This window comes from Protomyctophum bolini (genome assembly GCF_963924005.1).
Source record: "Protomyctophum bolini genome assembly, chromosome: 3".
NCBI lineage: Eukaryota > Metazoa > Chordata > Actinopteri > Myctophiformes > Myctophidae > Protomyctophum > Protomyctophum bolini.
In genome coordinates this window covers 30,690,042-30,711,706 of record NC_137864.1, presented here as the reverse complement: position 1 = coordinate 30,711,706, position 21,665 = coordinate 30,690,042, and the positions used below count along the sequence as shown (strand labels likewise).

The 21,665-nt window shown below is 42.3% G+C and overlaps 2 protein-coding genes across 3 annotated transcripts in view; one reads left to right on the top strand and one right to left on the bottom strand.

The window, feature by feature from the left end:
* Positions 1-13,965, bottom strand: part of tmc6b (transmembrane channel-like 6b) — a 28,561-nt gene extending 14,596 nt beyond the window's left edge. For both annotated transcript variants that reach the window (XM_080759259.1, XM_080759260.1), the window contains exons 1-7: positions 13,864-13,965; positions 6,605-6,783; positions 5,177-5,262; positions 4,588-4,764; positions 2,701-2,868; positions 2,027-2,135; positions 1,810-1,894 (exon numbers count right to left, since the gene is read on the bottom strand). In XM_080759259.1, coding sequence (XP_080615385.1) covers positions 1,810-1,894; positions 2,027-2,135; positions 2,701-2,868; positions 4,588-4,764; positions 5,177-5,262; positions 6,605-6,654 — 675 coding nt within the window. In that variant the 5' untranslated portion in view covers positions 6,655-6,783; positions 13,864-13,965. The remainder of the gene's footprint in view (positions 1-1,809; positions 1,895-2,026; positions 2,136-2,700; positions 2,869-4,587; positions 4,765-5,176; positions 5,263-6,604; positions 6,784-13,863) is intronic.
* Positions 13,966-16,104: 2,139 nt separating this feature from the next.
* The window catches only part of tmc8 (transmembrane channel-like 8), a 10,771-nt gene continuing 5,210 nt past the window's right edge, over positions 16,105-21,665 (top strand). The window contains exons 1-9 of the mRNA XM_080758975.1: positions 16,105-16,155; positions 16,806-16,849; positions 17,021-17,291; positions 18,245-18,405; positions 18,589-18,723; positions 19,243-19,295; positions 19,720-19,859; positions 20,540-20,687; positions 20,993-21,163. Of these exons, the coding sequence (XP_080615101.1) occupies positions 16,843-16,849; positions 17,021-17,291; positions 18,245-18,405; positions 18,589-18,723; positions 19,243-19,295; positions 19,720-19,859; positions 20,540-20,687; positions 20,993-21,163 (1,086 nt within the window). The 5' untranslated portion in view covers positions 16,105-16,155; positions 16,806-16,842. The remainder of the gene's footprint in view (positions 16,156-16,805; positions 16,850-17,020; positions 17,292-18,244; positions 18,406-18,588; positions 18,724-19,242; positions 19,296-19,719; positions 19,860-20,539; positions 20,688-20,992; positions 21,164-21,665) is intronic.

Here is a 21,665-nt window from a genome sequence, read left to right as displayed (position 1 = left end):
CTCCAGGGGTGAAGCAGCACGCTATCGGGCGAGTTGGGCGGTGAGTCGAGCACCACGGTTCACTAGCACATTCTAGCACACATGTGACTAACATGAACAGCATTATATTTATAATGGCGATTTCACTAGTCACAGTAATATTCAGCAGAGCTTTTAGTATTGACTCGTAACAGAATAATTCTCCACTTCTTATTGTTATGATCAACTCACAACATCCAATGAATGGCGGAGATCGTCGTTGTGTACTTTATGGGAATTTATTGCAAAATCCAATCCCTTATTTCCATCCACAAACAGAATCCTCCTGAGCTTCTCTCAAAAAGTATCCACTTGAAAACAATTGACTGGCTTAAACAATATCAAAGAAAAATAATAAAAACACGATTCCTTTAGTTTACAGATTCCTTTAGCTTACGTTACGTTACGAATTGTTTACGGTCAAAAACTTGTGTCGTTCCACTGTTGCATCAACTCAACTCTGAACTCACTTTCCCTTTTCTCTGACGTCACTGGACCATCTCACATGCAGCTGTTATATCGCTCAAAATAACACAGTATATTTAGAAATGTATCATAACATATTGCAACAACACCTAATATTAGTAAACAAACCAACAATACCAAAATGTAAATACTGATAATAATAACACTATCACCTTGTTATAACACACAATAATAATAAACAAAAATGCAATAATATTGTAAATCACTCAAAATGTGCTTTAGGTCAGTTTTGGCTCCTACAATATTGATTGTCTCTTGTCCTCTGCCCTACCAGGCTTCTACGACGGACGCGCTAAGGGCGTATCCCATGTATTATCCATACATGGGATGGAAAAGGACGGAGTAATACTACGACCCCAGTACACGGTGGAGGAACCGGAGCGAGAGCACTCGTCCTAAGCTGAGTAGCGAATATACTTCCCGTGTTTATTGAATGCCACAGGGCAGAAGACAGACTGTGTTTAATCACGTTCTCAGACGACCGTTGAAGTCCAGAGACTTGGTCCCGAGACAACGATCGTAGAGCACCATCGTGCGGAGAGAAAGAGGAACTGAACATAACTGTCTATATTACCTGCTTTGCATTGACATTACATGAAAGTGGTGGCTAAAACCACTGTTTGTTGAATTTACTTTTGTGATTAAACGCCTTGGAATAGGCAAACGTCCTTCTGTCTCCTGGGTGTGTGTACCAGTCGCCACACTATTTTCTAAAACCCTATTTGAACTCAAAACATTTCACAACTTTCAGAACTGTCTCAGTGCCCATAGACTCCTCTTCTAATGCATGATGCATGCAGCCTCTCTCACACAGCTGATACAGTTAGTACACCTTTGTCCAAGGTTATTGTCACAGCTTGCCGATAAAATCAAGTAGAACATGGTATTGGTTTTCCACACGTCTTAACATTGTTTGTGAATTACACACACCTGTGCCCTGTTGATTACATCCTCCTGGCCTTGACTAGTGGCTCAAAGTCAGCGGACAGACAGACAGACAAATGCACCAGGCGCCGAACGTTTCTCTGTTTTTAAGCGCATTTTTAAGCCAATGCGTAAGTAATGGGCTAGCATGTGTCGCAAATTCCCGTCCTTCGGCAGCAGAAAAACTTAAATTCCATCCACGTCAATGGGAATTTGATCAGACATTACACTTGGTTACACTTTATTCAGTTCTGTCTCAACCTCGGAATCGACTTTTGTACCAGTTGCTCAAGATATCCTGTTAACAGACGAGATGAGTGGAGGACATGAAATACAGGAAGTAGTGGCAAAATAAAGAATAGGCGAGAGATGGCGACTCACGGTGATGATGTTATACTTGAGCTGCTTGCAGCAGTGGATCTTGCTGTTGGAGAAGGAACGCCTCGGCTTATCCAATGCCTGCCTCCTGGAGAGACAAAGAGTGTGGGAGAGAGAGACAAAGAGAGAGACCGGAGAAAAAAGGTGGGAGAGACAGAGAATTACAAAGTCATACAAAGACCACGAAACAACATGAACACACTGTCCTACCATAACTTACCTGAATTCCATCTTCTCAGGCAAGCTGAGTGGCATGGCCCTGAGCATCCTTACCCTGTCACTTACTGACAAGTTCTGCAAGTTGGTCACCAGCTGCTCGCTCTTATTCCCTGCAACACATGGCATAGTCACACATGGTATGGGTTATGTTGCACACAGTATTCATTTAACTCCGTGAAACTGTAAAAGGATCCACTTTGGAAGATGGAGTGCTGTGATTTTTTTCCACTCTAAAACATGATCATCAGGTCTTATTGTTATATAAAGGAGGCATCTGTAAATATACAGTATTTGTTAAAATGTTGTTTTTATGTGGGCACGCCCACCAGTTCATTAAGTATATGTCTGGTTTGCCTGGTGGGTGGTGATCCACCTGAACTGAAGCTGCACCCACAGCTGTATAAAGGGGGAGGGGTTAGGGGAGGGGCTGATAGTGTGGTGTCACTATATTACTGTTTATTTCATTGGCCCGTTTGACTGTCAAGGGTTCAGCCTCCAGGAAGAAACCCTAAATACAAAGTTAATACACCATTGCACATAAAAACGACTTCAGGGTGTCTAATGAAGTACTGTCACCTCATAGACACTGGAAAACTGGAAAAATACAAAAATTGTGGCACTCTGTGGCACATACAGAGAGAGAGAGTGTGTTTCCATGTTTGTGTCTCCACTCACACTCTCCTCCTCCATCAGATTCCAATAAGTCCATTTCCACCATGTACCCTCGTATGGAGGGCCGTGCGGAGCGAGAGAAGTCTTTGATGGCAGGACGGCTCTGCCTGCGTCTCCTCAGCTGCATAGTCCTGTTGTAGTACTGAGAGATAATGGCCCCACGGCTGCGACCTGGGAAATAAATAATATTCATTCAGACCTATTTGATCCCATGGGGGAAATTCCGTTTTCAGCATTACCCAGCTGATTGCTGCTCATGCGATGAGAGTGTGTGGTCTAGCAGAGCCAACACCAACCCGGGACTCCTGAATTGCTGCCCTCCATGCTCTCCTATCTAGCATCAAGGTCTTTTTTTTGTTTGTTTTTTTACGGTTTTGCAACCCATTTTTTCACCCCAGTGTCAATTATCTAAAGTAATCCTGGGCGCTACACTTCCTCTGCCAACCTGGGGGGGGCAGCGGACTGACCTCCTGCTTCCTTCTATGCATGAGGAGTCCAAGCAGCTTCCTTTCACCTGATAGGGGGGGATTTCACCGGCCAGACGTAGCGTGTGGAAGGAACACGTTATTCCGACCAGTTCCTTTCCCCTCCATCAGGCGCCCCGGCTGGCCAGAGGGAGGTAGTTTATAGACCAGGATTACTGCATGGTTTTTGTGAGGGTACCTAGCCTAGGCTAGGGGACACGAGGAGAACATACAAACTCCACACAGAAAGGCCCTTTCGCCAACCCCGCCTCAGTATGGGCACTGATGACGCAGAGGAGGGAACACGCCCCCAGCGCCCACAGCGGGAATCGAACCCAGGACCTTCTAGCTGTGAGCACTACCGACTGTGCCACCATGCCCCCTCATCAGGGTCTTGAGCTCAAGAGTGCTGTTTGCTAAGATGTTGTGCCACATAGGTAGTGCTTCTTGCCTTGCCCTGTGTAGGTTTCCATAGTGTCATTAAGTCTGTTTGCTTGCCACTAGTTCTGGGTGCCTGACGCAGTACCCTTCCAGCCTGACCCGTGATAGGTCCCCATAGAGAGCCACATTTCTGATGGTACGGTTGAACATGCTTCAGATCTGAAGAGCAGATCACTGTTCTCAAGTTCCGAAAGGGAAACAGTCTATTAAAAATAGTCTTTGAAAGAAGGATAAGCTTCACGGCACGTCCCAGCTAGAGCCCAGCTTTATTGTCATTTATTCTTTCTTTCATTCTTTCTTTTTTACTTGAATGCATTTTATTTTACTACTGTTCTTCTGATAATGTCAATGGTGGCATCTAAGTATTATCTACATATCTGTTGTTTTATTATCCTGTACATTAGTTAAAAATCACACCCGTGTGAAGTGAGGGGCACTCTTATCATCTTTCAGTGATGTGAACAAACATTAAACCTGCATATAGGAGATCATCAGCAATAAGCAAAAACATCCATTCCAGTACCAACCCCTTATCCCTAAACTTATTTGCCATGTTTTACTATTTTAAAACATTTAAAAATACTTAAACTAGCCAATCAACATCGACACATTGTTAGCTTGTAGATTGACTATTTTAAAATGTTTTAAAATAGTGAAAAATGGCAAATAAGATTAGGGATAAGGGGTGGTGCAAGATATAGGGCCTAGAATACTTTCCATAAGTTAACACATTCCAATAAATTCTAGTTTTCAGACTGGCTCTGTCAACAGTGATACATGTTGCATACCAGCGTGAAGTAGGCACTGTTGAGACACACAAAGCATCTCAGACGCGATCATGTAAACAGATCCATTATCATTTCTGTGAGGTTAGGGTTAGGCACCTGGGCAGGGAGTCCCCGTCTCAGTCTGTCTTTACTCACTCGTTCGGTCACTCACTCAGAGACCTCCTTTCATCACTTTCTCTCTTTCCATCGGTACTTACCGATGGTGCGACTGGGCATGGAGGACAGGACAGACTGGGTGGCAGCAGACCAGCGTTCAGCAATCAGTGGGTCAACGTCCCTCTCCTCCTCCTCTTCCTCACTGCTACCCCACCGTCTCCCCCTCCCACCATCTCCCCACGGCTCTTGAACTGGGTTGGACAGCTGAGCCACCGTGTCTGAAGAAGGAAACCAAAACACATAATGGGCCGTATTCACACAGCAGGCATTTTGCTCTAACCTCAGACATGCACACAGACACACAGTACCTCAGACACGCACACACAGTACCTCGGACACGCACACACAGTACCTCAGACACGCACACAGACACACAGTACTTCAGACACGCACACACAGTACCTCGGACACGCACACAGACACACAGTACTTCAGACACACACACACAGTACCTCGGACACGCACACGCACACACAGTACCTCAGACACGCACACACAGTACCTCAGACACGCACACACAGTACCTCAGACACGCACACAGACACACAGTACTTCAGACACGCACACACAGTACCTCGGACACGCACACGCACACACAGTACCTCAGACACGCACACAGACACACAGTACCTCGTTGCTCCTCATCCAGTTGTAGTTGCTGGAGCTCAACCAGCTCGTTGAAAGATTCATGGACACCCTCCTCATCCACAGGACTCCTGACAGACACACACACACACGTCACCAATGTTCACTGCATGCATGCTAATAAAGGTTACTGGAAAAAGATAGATGAAGAGAGAGGGAAAATTAGGAGACGATTCTGGTTTTCAGAGTTCATTGACACACGTCACAATAGCCCAACTGCCCAAGTACCACTGGTCACTCAGTCACTGACCTCTCCTCAAAAGTAAACGTGGATCTATAATGTGACTTTTTGAAAATGTATGCATAATTATGGTCTGACAACTAACTTAAATAGTAGTCACATTTAAATGATCATTTTCTAATATCTCATTTCGGAATTACATGACCTCAGATGGTTCAAGCCTATATGCTCAAGGGAACCATGAAGGCAATCTGTTATATATTATTAACAAAACAGAAAAACAAGAAATGCAATCACAAACACACAGTTTAATCTGAAAGTTCAACATCTTTATTCCATAAACACGTATAGAGGGTATGCGCGTGACATCATCATCAAACCCGGAAGTTATGCGGTAACGCCTACTGAGCCCATACATCCAAACAGAAAAGTCCAATATGCTTGTATTAAACGACGTTAAACTCACTTTGCCACTCAATTTGCCATTCACTTTATGAATGCGCATACCCTCTGTTACCTAACTGCAGTGTCTTGCGATTATCAGGGTATTTGTGTGTTATGTATTTGTGAATTACTGTGCAGTCCTAGTGTATGCACACACAAGTACACAGCACACATTAAAATATACTAACATATGTGTCTTTTTTGTAACCTGCCTCTACCTCCATTTAGCCAAACCTTTCAACTATACACTAAGTGAGAAGCAACAAGTGCCTTTATTTAGACACTAGAGTAGAGCCTGCTTTACAATAGCCTTCAGTGCAGTGAGTGTACCATACTCATACTGTAGGTCTGGGAAAACGTTGTTTACACACGTTCCTGTCTTAACAAGAAATCAAAGAGCCAAGCTAACCCTGTCATCTCTTTATCGTCTCCCAAGCCTCCAAGTCTCTGGGAGGACACACAACAACTGGACAGACACGCGCAGGACAGGGAAGAAAGAGAACTTACATAAGGAGAACTTTTAAATAGGAATAGAGAGCAAAAGTACAGTACTGCTGCACTGTTAATTGTATTGACATCAGCAATATTTAAACATAAATTTTCAATTAGATCAACCGACAACCACTGTAGTAGTTGTAGTTGGTAACAATTACAAAGAGTGCAGTAATAGAATTGTAAATGGCAAATCATTCAATATTAGTGATTCATAACCGTGATTTTATTATTATTGGTACATTGATAAAGGAGAGCAGGAAGACAAAAGTGAAAGAGGAAGTTGTAATACTCACTCCAGTGCAGCCTCCAGGAAGTGGGGGCTGAAGTTCACATTGCGAGCCATTGTTTTTCTCTCTATCTTTTGGTCTAGGTTCGTCTAAATCTGTGCTTGACCAATCACAGGGGAGGGATCACACCCTCAAGGACCTTGGACCCGCTCTCACCTCCCCTGTCATAGTGATGATGACTCCATCTGAGTGACAGAGAGAGAGAAAGAGGAGAAGCAAAGACAAAGTGAAGGGAGAGGAGAAAGCCGAAGAAGGAGCGAAAAGATTGAGGAGGGAGACAGACAGGACAGAAGGGGTGGAGGGATAGAATGGAGAGAGAGAGAGAGAGAGAGAGAGAGAGAGAGAGAGAGAGAGAGAGAGAGAGAGAGAGAGACACACACACACACACACACACACACACACACACACACACACACACACACACATACATACACACGAGGAATGTTAGCAGTCATACACCAAGTTATTAGAGGTGTGTGACTTTCTGGTCATGTTGTAACTTGTCTGCTGACAGCACATTTCAACTTCTATAATATACACACCTAAATACATGAAAACGCCTTTTGTATAATTTCACCGGCGATGTGAGCTGTACTGTGTCAGACTTCTGGTTGACAAGCCATGGAGTGACAACAGGCAGTATCATCAAAGTGTATGCAATCCAAAAGAGAAAAGCAAAAGAGACAGACCAAGAAACACCTGGCACCAGGACCTGGAAGCAGATGTGAAGAGATCTGACCATACATGGGGACAGCTGGAGAAATTGGCAAAGAACCGAGATGCCTGCCCTGGAGGGCCCTTGTTCACGACCTTTTCCCAAAGTTGCCTATAGTAACTAGTAAGTACTGAAAGTAAGGTTTTATTGCGACCAAAGGTTGCAGTTAACTATGGAATCGTGCATTTCCTGTGTGTTGGTCGGGCACCATATATGGTGCCCACTGCCCAGGTCACGTGACATCATCAGGGATGTAGATGTGGAGACATAGTCATTAATGTAAATAGGATTTCAATGTAATGAGTCCCGGGATGCAGGGATTGTCTTTTAGATGAGTCCCAGGGATGAGTCCCACTTCAATGACGTTAGGAGTCATATTTTTACAAATTGCAGCATTTAACTGAACTGCCATTTCATTTTATATGGTTATAATGTGGTTATATTGGGTAGAAAACAGAAGAAATTATTATTATACCGGTAACTACAGCTAGCAAAATGAATAAGAATAATAATAATGCTCTACATATTTCACATTATTTTGGCTGTACATGTACATGTTTCTTACGTCATCATTGAGAGCTAGTCATCCATATACAAACCATGTACTCTGGTCCCAGCAAATCAGGCACAATTTGCTATTTTATTTTTACTGATTATATATAGTATACGTATGACTAGCTCTAAATGATGACGTAAGAAATATGGTCATTTATGTAATCTGGTCCCAGCAAACCAGGCACAAATTTGCTGTTTTATTTGCATACGTGGCGGGTTGGCTGGGACGGTGCACACGGACCGGGCGAAATTATTACATGCGCGCTCTGCTTGCGCAAGTAATAAAGATGTTATACTTATTTTACTTAAAATTATTTTTGATATATTTTATTCTGAGCCAGCTCGCACCTGACCGCATACCTGAGCTTGTGACTAGAAGTTATGTCATTATGATGTCATAATGTCCAGTCAGGACTCTCAGGATCGTTCTATTGTCACTCTACTGAGGGCTGAGTGGTCAGAGTCAACAGTCACATGGCTGATGGTGGGAATATTCATGAGAACAGAGCAACAGAATGATTCATTGTCACAGCTCTGTGAATCGCGTCATTCTGTTTTTGGGGGATTTGAACAACAGCACTTGTGTTGCGTCCGTTCGTGCATGGGTGCGTGCATGCATGGATGCGTTGTCAATGTGGTATTGGTGTGCCAAAGTATATGTCTGAAACTGTCTACCATAAATTAGTATTTATTATTGTGTTTTTACTTTACTACACCCAACAGATAACCTTATGGTTTATCTGTTGGGTGTTGCAGTATGTTGTTTTATAAAACCACAAGCTTTGGGATTTTGTATTCTATTCTACTTTGTGTTCTGTGCACTGTCCATGCAAATGTCCAACCTTCAAGGACCAAGAGAACCCATTTCCTGTTATCTTATCTTTTACAGAGTCTAGGGTGGTTCAAGAGTCTACACACGGAACATAATTTTCTATGTTCAGGGGAAGGAAGCCATGTGGGGACTAGACTCTAGAGAGGGTGAACTTTGTCTATGTGCTTGCTAGTGAATCTACAGTCTGGGGCAATCAATGCCTGTTAGTCAATGAGCTAGTAGGGTATAACAGCAGTGACAAAAAAATCCATTGGCAAATTTGAATAAGAATAATAAATATATAAAACATTGATTTAATCATGAATATAAATGTCAATAAGCTAGCCTTGTCTGTAGAGTGTTCAGAATTTATTTACATTAAAGTTAATTAGTGTATGACTCAGTCTGTCAACTGTAGCTTTACCACCAGTGCCGCTGAATGATTTGGACTGAAAAGTACAGCAAGACTATATAGCACTAGAACAGTAAGAACCAGAACAGTAAGAACTTTTGGGGCAGGCCCATCTAGAGTTTAAAATGGACAGGTATCAGTCAAAAGGGAGACATCGAAGAGTAAGGAGGGGGAAGGATAAACGTATGGAATGTCAGAACAGGTTCAGACATAATCCATATACTAATATTGATGACATCAGGGATATCTGATCTTAATTGCGACAGCAGGTCACATTTACTATGACATAAAGGATCTCCATCCCTGATGATGTCACGTGATGTCACGAGACCTGGGCACCATATGTATGGGGATGTTGAGTGATACACTGATGGGAAATGCACAATTCCATAGTTAACTGCGACCTTCGGTCACAACAAGAGCACTACATTGCACTGAACTCCAATCAAACGTTGATTTGAATTGTACAGCTGCACAAAGAGAGATCACTGAAACAAACCTTTGTACATCCAAGGTATAGTCAATACAGTACAGAGACAGTCACAGACATCATGACAATAGTACTGTACTGACAGAACACTTTTCTGGACAAATTACTGCAGTAATCAATTGAATGTATTGTATTGTGCATGTTTGTTCATATTTTGTGGCAGTGCTAGTGCGCGCGCGTGTGTGTGTGTGTGTGTGTGTGTGTGTGTGTGTGTCCTGCTCTGGGTTCTCTCTGTTTTTCTGTTACAGTACATTTGTCTTTGACTATTGTGACATCATCACTACCAGCAGCATAGACAGGGGGCAGTGCAGAGCTCTGACTGTTAGCTAAAATTAGCCAGTGGGGTTCTTTCCCAGTTATTGTCCTGTAACATCAAAGTGAGACATTTAATTATCTCTTTTCAATGCATTTATTCACTCACCAACAATGAGAACATTTGACTGTACGGCTCTGTTCGCCTGCTCTACAAACATACTTTTCTGGCTATTTCAAATTTGAGGGGCACTAGCCCCTATATGTCCAGCTTTTAATGTGAACACAAACTTTGTCCTTAAATTGACATTGATTGACATGCCATTGATAATGAATGGCCAGTTTTTAGTGTTTTTGTAAACACAAACCTTGAAGACGAAGGTGAGGATGCAAATCCTAATTGGCCGGAATGAGTTGATGTATTATGATGTATGATGATAAGAGCGCCCCTCACTTCGCATGGGTGTGATTTAAAAAATAATAAAATATATATTGCAGTAATTTTCCAGTTAATTTTACATGACATTATACTGTAGATTATATTTACTGTAGCTGACAGGCTTATCCACAATGTAAGAATCTAACGTATAAAGCTCCAATACATAGATTACAAAGTACATTTGGTCACACAAGATTGAGATTGATTGAATTCATATACAATGCATGATCAAAAACAACGCCTGAAGGCTTAATATTTACATTGTGGTACTGTATGCACTACGCAAGCTCCATCATCTTGATTAAATTATCACTGAGGATGTTACTGTGAAATTTAAGTAGCATAAGGAGCGTAGTCAATTAACTTTGAAGTAAAATTTTGTACTATTTTACTATTCATTCAATGACTGTTATTTTTGCTCTGTTGGCAGTAATACTGCTTAGTATCCAGACAAAAGTGCTGTGCCAACAAAAATGAACATTGTTGTTTGTATTCTGTCTCCATTCCATTGTATTCTGTTCAGTCCATTTTTCCTGCTTCCACAATCCCTATTAGTTCATGTCAGTCTCTGCTTCAGCAAGTCCAAAGACGGACAATATAGACAGTAGACACAGTGCTGGAGTGAAACAGATGTCTTCAGCATTGCTGGTTTAGCTAGTCATTCTCTCCATCCCATCACTGTCACTCTTCCAAATGTGTGACCAGCATGGCCATGAAGTAAGTGTGTGTGTGTGTGTGTGTGTGTGTGTGTGTGTGTGTGTGTGTGTGTGTGTGTGTGTGTGTGTGTGTGTGTGTGTGTGTGTGTGTGTGTGTGTGTGTCTGTGTGTGTTCCGTGCACAATAGCCATCACAAATGTCCTAGGACACTGGGGGTGAAGGAAGTGAAGGGCTTGGTGCGGGGGGTGGGGGAGTCACTGCATGAACTCAGTCTGACAGAGTTCACAGTTAAACTGTACTAGGGCCAAACAAAACACAGTGGGGAAAGACAGAGTAGGATATGATGGAGCTCAGATGTACTGCTTCTCTGTTTACAGAGTGTCTTTAGTGTCGATTAGAGGAAGGAAGAAAGTAAACTACAAAACATGAATGTAGTGGCAACGAGAATGTTAAGTAGAAATGATATGACCGCAAAGAGATGGTTATGAATAAACCATTAATGGGTCACACACATTAAGTTGGAACATGGAACACAGAAAATGTAGTCAAAAAGATCAAAGTTGGCAAAGAGTTGGCCCCGATTGTCTTCTCCAGGTTGACGTACAGCCTGGGAGATGTTTTTGTCTTGACAAACTAAGGGTCAATTAACTTTCCAGAGTTCCAACAGACGTCCAACAGGGGGAAGGAGAAGTGCTCAGCTACAGGGGTTGTCCCTGCTGTTTTCAATTAGCCATTTACTGTACGTCATATGAAAGGGTGGGGGCAACAATGTGGATGAAGCACTGCATGCTGTTTACAGCATGTCATATAAGTTGAAACAGTGACTCACACCCACATGATGTCATCAATGACCAGCTTGTAAACAGTCAAGCAGCAAAGCGAATAAATGATCAAATCCATTGATTGTCTATTACAAAAAGCTTCAGATTTGCTGTTTTGACAACAAACAACTACAGGGATGTATTGAGCTCAGACCTATTTTGGTACACAGGCATTGTGGTGTTACTGTTGACTATTTTCGTACTGGATTGTGAGGGAAGGAACTTTGAAAAAGCCCATGTCCAGATAAAGGACTTCACAAAGAGTATACTGGAAAACACAGGAAGGAGAGAGAATGGAGGTATATACTATAGATTAGAATGTTCAATTTGTTATTAGAGTTGAGAAAGCAAGCACACACACACACACTTCATTCACAACAAAGTCACAGGCTCTTTGCTGGCTACATGGCTAGATCACAGAGACTGTAAACTCCTAACCAGAGCCAGTACTCCCTGGAGCACAGCAATATTGTATGTGGGAGGTTTTCCTATGCTCTGCAAGAGGAGGAAACATTATACACAGATGTGGACATTTGCCTTTTGGCTACAGTGTGCCAATAATAACTAGCACGATCAGTTAAACACAAGATTACATTTCAACAAATCTCCCAGTATTGTGCATTACAATATGCAATACTATTGGTACTGTGAGTCTTCTTATGAAAATATACATGTCCTGTATAATAGTACAAAATAGCCTAACTTTATTGGCACAAAATGATCATTTGTACATGTAGGATATGATGTCACAGTAGTTTTCTACAAAACAAGTGCGTTTAAGTGACAATCGTGGAAATATCTCAAACTCTGTCAGAGGTCAGTCACTGCACTCACTAGCTATTATAAACTCCTTAAACTCAAAGGATAGTCAACCAAAGTCTAGCATTTCTCTCTCTCTCTCTCTCTCTCTCTCTCACACACACACACACACACACACACACACACACACACACACACACACACAGTGAATTATATTCAACTAGCTCTGGTCTAATGTCCTGAGCTATGCACTTGGTGCACTGGTGGTGACAACATCTGGACAAGGCGCTGATAAAATAATCGTAAATGTACACATTTCGCCGAACAGAACAGGACCTGTTCTGTTGTTCGGACACCTTCCCCTGGAAAACATCGACAGTCAATCAAAAACTACTGTCTACCCTGTGGTATTCAGTATACAACTTAGCCCCATATGTGCCCTCTCCCTACGCTCATTCTGTAGAATGAGCGTAGTAGGGAGAGGGCACATATGGGGCTATATACAACTTAGCCCTGAAACATGACTGCCATGATTTCATGTTTCAGGGCTATATACAACTATACGTTAACAGTGCTCCCTGTGTTTACAATCTGTCAAATGCTCCCGAAACAGCAACATGCCTACTATACGCCAATAACGCCATATCACCCATGCAATTCCACTATAACGACGCGTTTGTAAACAAGCAATAATAAAGTAAACAAACGGTTAGTTTCAGTTCACTCACCCAGTGTGAAAAGTCTGCAAACTAAACTTGTCCAACCGGTTGTTTCCTATTGTTAATCTGCGCTGCAGCGCAGCCCGTCAGTCAGTCACAATAGAACCCCGTCGGCATGTGTAACCGGGCGCAACCATTTTCCTTGGGGTGGATACACTATAATCCTAAAGTTTGTTTACAAACTGTCTGAGAAGAGAAACCTTAAACCTAGGCAAAATCAGCACGTACGTTTACCTCCAATAATATTACGGTTAGCCTGATACCCACCTCTGAATGCGTACAAATTAACTTTGAAGAAATGTTTCCGCAAATGGTTCGGTCCTGTTGCACGGTTGAAATCTCTGCCCTCGACCTGGGGTACTGCAGTGCAACTTGTACTAACTGTTGTGTCTGTGTTGCTGCCCAGTGCCCACTATCGTTTGTGAGTCTCAGACCAATATATATTGCATTACATTAATATTATACGTCAAAGTAACCACACGAAACAGCAATATTGCAATGCTGGGTGTGTAGACCTGGCATTATAAACCTTCACACTGCAGTGTCATGTGTAGGCCAACTATTGCGCAATGTGCCGCTAAGAAAAAACATTAAACGACTACCCGAACTACGAAAGAATGAGTCAAATAGGCCTACCTTTGTATGGCTAGTTAGGTGACATATGTCCTCGAGAAAAGTTATATTATTGTATGCTGTTGTTGTTGTTGTTGTTGTTGTTGTTGTAGTAGTAGTAGTAGTAGTAGTACTAGTGGTTCCCCTCTCTTGTCGGCCTACTAGCTAGCTACCTGGGTATCTGGCCACACCTTCAAATGGAGAATAAACATGCATGGAGTGATGGAATACTTATGCTATGACTGACTGATGCTGGTCTTCAGAACTGACAAACATGGTTGTTTCCACAAACACTTCCTAATTATAATCTCTCTTTTCAAATTCCTGCATAAACTGCATAATTATGCTAATGCACACACTTTATTGTCAGAAATCTAAACAGCAAGTGGTACATTAAAACAGCTTAAATACCAAAAAGTAAACAGCAAGTAGTACAGTAAAACAGCTTAAACACCAAAAAGTCATGGGGACCCAAACATATGCACAAAAGAGAAGGGAAACTAACTACCTCCACATTTGGTCTCAGCTGAGTTTTCAGGCCAATTTGCAGTTATTTCCCTCCTATGCGGTCAATCAAGTCAACTGAGCCAAACAAAGAACCATTATGTCCTAGGATCACATCATTAGAACACTTTACCACTCTACAGTAGGCTTCTAGGCTATTCTAGAGCTGTAAAGTATCAGGACAGGAGTCAGCACGTCCAGAATATAAGACAAGCCATATTTATCATGATTCATGTAATATTCTCAACCTGAAATCATTTATTATTCATGAAACTTGAACTAGTTATTGCCATGCTGGTTAAGTATGTAATATAAATATAATGCTGGGTGGCTATGTTAATATATAATTTTTCCTAACCCAGAGACACCATACTGTTTCAAGAGATGGTGGTGTGGCAATCTCTGGACCAATATGTGCCCCTTCCTTGTCTCCAAACACTATCACAGAACCTTCATTACTGTAGGTGACCCGGCCACCAATATTGAATCAATCCCTTTCAGCTTTCCCACTGCTTGTGTCAGTAAACGGGACTGCCTTTTTCAAAAAAGGCAGCACTGTCTGTCAGTAAACAGAGGGGGGGAATATGTTACAAAATGCTGTACAATGGTGAGGTGGACGTCATGTATGTTGAAATCATACAGTGCTTACGGGAATTGACTTCAGTCTACGGGAATTGACTTCAGTATGTATGTAAATGCTGATGTTCAGATGACGGATGCCCCATGATGTGTCGACTCTGTGGTGGAATCAGTGGTAACAGCCTGGCCGGCTCCTGATTGGTCTTTAAGATTTAGTGACCACATTGTATATTGCTTCAAATTTCACTGGAACTCTGCTATATGTTCCATGCAGTTCACATGAAAGGCATGTTGGCTGATGAGTAAACAGGATTGCAGTAATAAGGTTTAAAGTGGTCACCTGATTACATTACACTGAAAAGGCAACAAGGCATTAATATGGTTTAACTGTAGTCTGGAGTGTTTTCTACAATTTACAATTTAGGCATCCAAAATGCATTGGCAATACATCATAAAAAAGTAGTTAATTATCATGAATCATACGTAAGCTAAGAATGTAAAAGTGGTATATCTATATCGGTAATGAAACAATGCATATACTATAAGTGATATGTCTACATAAAATGCTATAAGTCTACATAAAATGCTATCTAAGTTAAGGTGTGTGTGTGTGTGTGTGTGTGTGTGTGTGTGTGTGTGTGTGTGTGTGTGTGTGTGTGTGTGTGTGCGTGCGTGTGTGTGTGTGTGTGTGTGTGTGTGTGTGTGTGTGTGTGTGTGTGTGTGCGCGTGCGCACACACGTGAGTGTGTGTTTCAGTCGTGTCTGTCTGTGCTTGTGATTTAGCATTTGTGTGACTGTGCTGTTGTTATTTAACATAAAGTTTGCACTTTTTGTTTCAGCCACCAAAGTAACCACACATGCCTACATCCTGTAACATGACTTCCTGTTTTTTATGACTGATGTAGCATCTCTTCCATCTGCCAGAATTTAAATCTTACCAGGCGGATCAGTACAACAGCACTTACCCCAGATCAATATTCTGCTGCCTTAATGTTTGTGGTTTTTAAGTGATCAGTGAGTGTGCTGTGTAACGCACAGAAACATACCCAACTGAGGTTTCGTTTGTTTCATACAATTGCCACCAGAACCTAAGTGTTTTTGTGCAATTGCTATAATGTGGGCGGTGGGTTAGTGGATGTGGATGTCTACGTATCGTCTACGCACTTGTGTTTAAATGTTTGCTGGGACAATAACATGGACGCACATAAAACTGTAAACTCAAGGATCCTCTCAGGTAGGCATAATATCTTCTGTTGTGTTTTATGTGTGCAGAGAGGGATAGAGAGTTAATTATCATGAATCATACGTAAGCTAAGAATGTAAAAGTGGTATATCTATATCGGTAATGAAACTATGCATATACTATAAGTGATATGTCTACATAAAATGCTATAAGTCTACATAAAATGCTATCTAAGAGAGAGAGAGAGAGTGTGTGTGTGTGTGTGTGTGTGTGTGTGTGTGTGTGTGTGTGTGTGTGTGTGTGTGTGTGTGTGTGTGTGTGTGTGTGTGTGTGTGTGTGTGTGTGTGTGTGTGAGTGTGTGTGTGTGTGTGTGTGTGAGAGAGAGAGAGAGAGAGAGAGAGAGAGAGAGAGAGAGAGAGAGAGAGAGAGAGAGCGATACAGAAAGAGAGAGTCATAGTAAGAGAGTAAATTATAAATATTCACATTCATATATATACATATTCTGGAATATATTCAGGTTACATATACTTTGTTACATTTACTACAGTATACCATTAACTTTTGGGTTCTCAAATCTCTCCTAAATAAAGTGAAGAATAATCTTCCTCTAACGAACATCTGTCTATTTCGTCATGGTGGGGTTGAGCTACTTCCTGATCAGTTAAACCTAAACACAAACGTGTTACATCTGCCTTTTCTAGTCGAATATGACTGTCCTCATTTCCTTCAAGTCACACAATGTACGGTTTGCGTCTATTTTGCTATTACTCTATTTGTTTTTTATTGTATTATAATTATTTGACTTTGTGTGTCATTGTTTGCCATTGTCTAAGCACTGCTATAAAAAGTTGTTAAAGTTATTATCACTAATCTCTCACGCCATTTTCCATAATGTGCACCTTCTTTGTTTCCAAAGAGGAGAGTGTTCGCTCTAGCATTATGTCCAGCGTGTCTGATGACTATGTCTACTATCACACTGAGATCTTCGACCAGCTGCCAAGCTCCCAGGCTGCTCGGCCCCAGCAGGCAAGACATGGGGAACATGGAGCCTGCAACGGCCCAGAGGAAAAGCCCAATGCTGGGGAAAAGTTCAGCCACGGCCCCTTTTCTGGTGGAGCCAGGGACAAGGCATACATGCAACCTCACAAGAACCTGGCTGTGCCTATGCAAGAGAGGAGAGAGGCCTGGTGAGAGATTCAAAACTAATTTTATTTAATATACTCAATTTGGTGTAAAACTGTAAATAGGTACTTATGATTTGTATATACTTTCTGTCCTTATGCCCCTTTGGCTTAAATGTATTTCATGATTTGCATATACTTTTAGTTTTTGTCCTGTTATCATACTGTCAACCCATTTGGGATTATGGTTGATCTTATAGATCTTATTTTTTTTAATATTTTTTATCCCACGATTTTGTAACCCATTTTTCACCCCTGTGTCAATTATCTAATGTGATCCTGGGCTCTACACACCCTCCGCCAACCTGGGGAGAGCAACGGACTTGAACTCATGCTTCCTTCATGCCTGAGTGTCCAAGTTGCTCCTTTACACCTGACAGGGGGAGTTTCCCTGGTTGGACGTAGCGTGTGGAAGGAACACGTTATTCCAACCAGTTCCATTCCCCTCCATCAGGCGCCCCGGCTGGCCAGGGGGAGGCAGTTTAGAGACCAGGATTACTGCATGTTTTTGTGAGGGTACCTACCCTAGGGGACACGGGGAGAACATGCAAACTCCACACAGAAATAGATCTTGATCTAAAGTGTTTAATAGAGAAAGAAAAAGAAGAAAGAAAATAAATAAAATTAATAAAAACTATTTAAACACAAATTTAAGTCACGCAAGAAGAAGGACATCTGTCTATGTTGTTTCTTAGCTCTTGTCTTGTTAGAAAAATGACTAGTACGGTAATTACTAGTTACTACATAGCAAAGTTAGTAGCTAATACTTACTAGTACGATTGGTTGTTTGGGACAGAACGGGTCCTGAATTGAAACATTTTCTACTGTTGAAGTTCTTTGTAAGCTGAATATACCCAATCTAACCTATTATGATATATATATAACACAACACATGGTACAATTTAAACCAGCATACCCCCACCCCCCCCCCCCTAATGTCTTTCCATTTGGCCAATGAGGGAGTGGAGGAAGCTGGAGTATGAACGAGAGAGAAGAACAATTGGCTATTGGGAATCTTGGAGGCAGAGCCAGAGTATCAACAGGAAGAGAGTGTGGGCAAATATGGGAGAGGCTTTGCTGAACCTGTTGCCATGGAGAAATGTTCTCCACACCATTGAAAGTGAGAGAAACTTCACCAGATCATCCTTTGGGCTCTATAATATAATTTGACCTAGGGGTTGTGGCACCCTTGAGCTTATCCACAGTAAATCTTAAATGCTAATTTCACTCTGAGAGTATAGGCCTACAAATGTTACAACAAGACGAGACACCATGAAATCGTCTCCTCTTGTTGTTTTTACAGGTAGATTTGGTGTAGGCGTCAATGCCTACTTTGTGTTCCTGAGGTATCTGCTTTGTTTGAACCTCCTCCACTGTGTCATCATATCAGCATTCATTTTAGGACCAACCACGTTTTATGGCAGGGGCAACAGCTCTGGTGAGTCATGCTACCAGCACTAAAATAAATGATTTGGTTATAAGAATACAGTTATTAATGGCTTTCATTTTCATACATATATCCACATGCAGCTGTAATATTGATCAAGAATCACTACTCATACAGGATGGGAGCGAAATGTTATGTGGCATGTTCTGCAAGAATATAGTGCTAACAAGCACTGTTTCAATACAACATCCATGAGATAATAATAGAGCTAATACTGAATTGTAATGAAAGAACAAGCTAAGAACAATAATTATATAAGTAAGGTAAAAGGTGAAAAAAGGCTGGGGCACACATTCTGACCGTAAAAAAAAAAACACATCAGCAATGAGTAAACAATAAATAAGAGGGGGGCATAATTTAGTCGGAATTGGAATTGTAGAAGTTATATTACATATATACAATCAGTACACTTACAGATTTATCTATACATCAAGTATTTTTTATTAGAACTGTATACAGTATATATTATTAAAAGTAAACTGCTTTCTTCTTGATTTATTTCACCTCTAGAATCACTGAACTTCAATGCCAATGACTCAGTTCTTGACTTCTTCCTGGGAACAGTGAGTATGTGTGTGTGTGTGTGTGTGTGTGTGTGTGTGTGTGTGTGTGTGTGTGTGTGCGCGTGTGCGTGTGCGTGTGTGCACGCGCACCTGCGTGCGTGCCTGACTCAGTTTTATTGTCACATCACAGGTTTACAGGTGTGGCGGTGGCTCAGGGGTAGAGTTGCCGGATGGACCCGGGCTCCCCAGAGTTAGTGTCGAAGTGTCCTTGAGCAAGATACTGAACCCCTAATTGCTCCTGATGTGCTGGTTGGTGCCTTGCATGGTTTCCACTGCCATCTGTGTATGAATGTGTGGGTGAATGTAATGCACAATCTATGCAAAGCGCTTTGGATAAAGGTGCTATATAATGCACCATTTACCATTTAAATAGTGGGATCATCACTCACTGACATCACTGTCCCGTTTTCTCTCTGTTCTTCAGGGTATTCTGCAACGTTCTCCGGTCTTCTACAGTTTTTACACACAAGGTTCCCTGAAGCTGCCATGCTTGAATACAGCTCTCCTGTACCTCAGTGGAATCCTCACCCTGCTCCTCCTAAGTCTCATCCTGGTGGTCCGCAGGTCAGTCCCAAACAACATACTAGTAACACAAGTAAGACGCGCAAACGCGGGAAGCGAACGCAGCTTTTTGTGTGTGTGTGTGTGTGTGTGTGTGTGTGTGTGTGTGTGTGTGTGTGATACAGCTGCGCCATCTGGTGGCGGGCAGGTGGTGTTACAGCGTGACAGACAGACAGACACACAGACAGACAGACAGACATGTTCTGCTAGGTCTCATAGTTAGTGCTCATTGAAAGTATTGAAAAATACGCGGCTGAGCGGTCCAGGCACCTATAGGCTGGTAATCCAGCCTGATGGCGTTTCGCGTCCTGAGCCTGTCGGCCTTTGCCGCATGTCTTCTCCCCATCTCTCTCCCCCTTTCCTGTCTAATTACTGTAACCTATCAATAAAAAAAGAAAAAAATGGCAAATTGCTTATTGGTCAGTGGCTCCCAAATGTTTTTGGATCTGTGCCACTTAAAAATGTAATAACCAATTGATCGAATCGGTAGGCCTATCAAGTTATTTTTGTACATAGATTTGGGGGCCCACTTGCAATAATGATGACCCACACTTTGGGTCCAATAGGTTGGGAATCGCTGACCTAATTCTCAGTACAATTATTAGAAAAAACAGAATGTTGTGCAAGTAGTATTCTATATGCGAGCTGTTCTGAGATGCTGTTGCTGTACTCTTGTGTGACAGAATGGTAGTTGGTTACAAACACAGTCGGTTCCTGGGGAACCGTTACCATGACATTGTGAGCTACAAGGCGTTTTGTGGATGGGACTTCAACATACAGGACCCTGATGGGGCACGGATAAAAAAAGGCATCATCAGAAATGACCTCAAGGTGAACAGATAACACAAACGCACGTGGAGTGCACACAGCACGTGCATGCATACACACACGTATACACATACACACATTCCTGCGCACGCACACGCATGCATGCACGCACGCACGCACGCACGCTTGCTCGCTCACTCACTCACTCACTCACTCACTCACTCACTCACTCACTCACTCACTCACAGACTCACTCACTCACTCACTCACTCACTCACTCACTCTCACACACACACACACACACACACACACACACACACACACACATACACACACAAAGTTGACGCTGATGTCTCCACACTCCACAGCTGTACCTAGAGGAGCAGAGTTTCTGCCAGCGTGAGTCAGAGAGGACGACGGGACAGTGGGTGCGTCTCTACCTGCTGAGGGTGGTCTTAAACCTGCTGGTGCTCACTCTGCTGGCTGGAGCATCTTACTTGATCTATTCCACGGTCACATTACAGAGGGAGGAGCAACAGGTGACCATCATACTTCAGCATACAACAGTGTCGACATCAGCATTCTACATTATACAATATATAATGATGTGTATTACTGGCATGTGGTGGTTTTGGGGCGCTTCAACTTGTGGTATTGTTTTTATTATGATGTACAGAGACAATATGAATAAGTGATTAGGGGTCCTATTTTACATAATCACCAGGTCTTATGTCTTGACCTGGGGCGTGGCCAATGCTATTTCGCTATTTTGAGGACGGTCAGCCCTGAATTAGCCACACCATGGTGCCATGACCTCAAAACAGCATGGACACACCTCCAGGTCTTAAGTTAAGACATAAGACCTGGTAATTAGACTCGCAAAATAGTGCCCCAGTGTTTCCACATCTACCTGTATCCGATCTCTCCATCCTTCTCTCCATTAATATAGCTCTTTCTCTGTCCATTTTCTCTGTGTGTGTGTGTGTGTGTGTGTGTGTGTGTGTGTGTGTGTGTGTGTGTGTGTGTGTGTGTGTGTGCGCG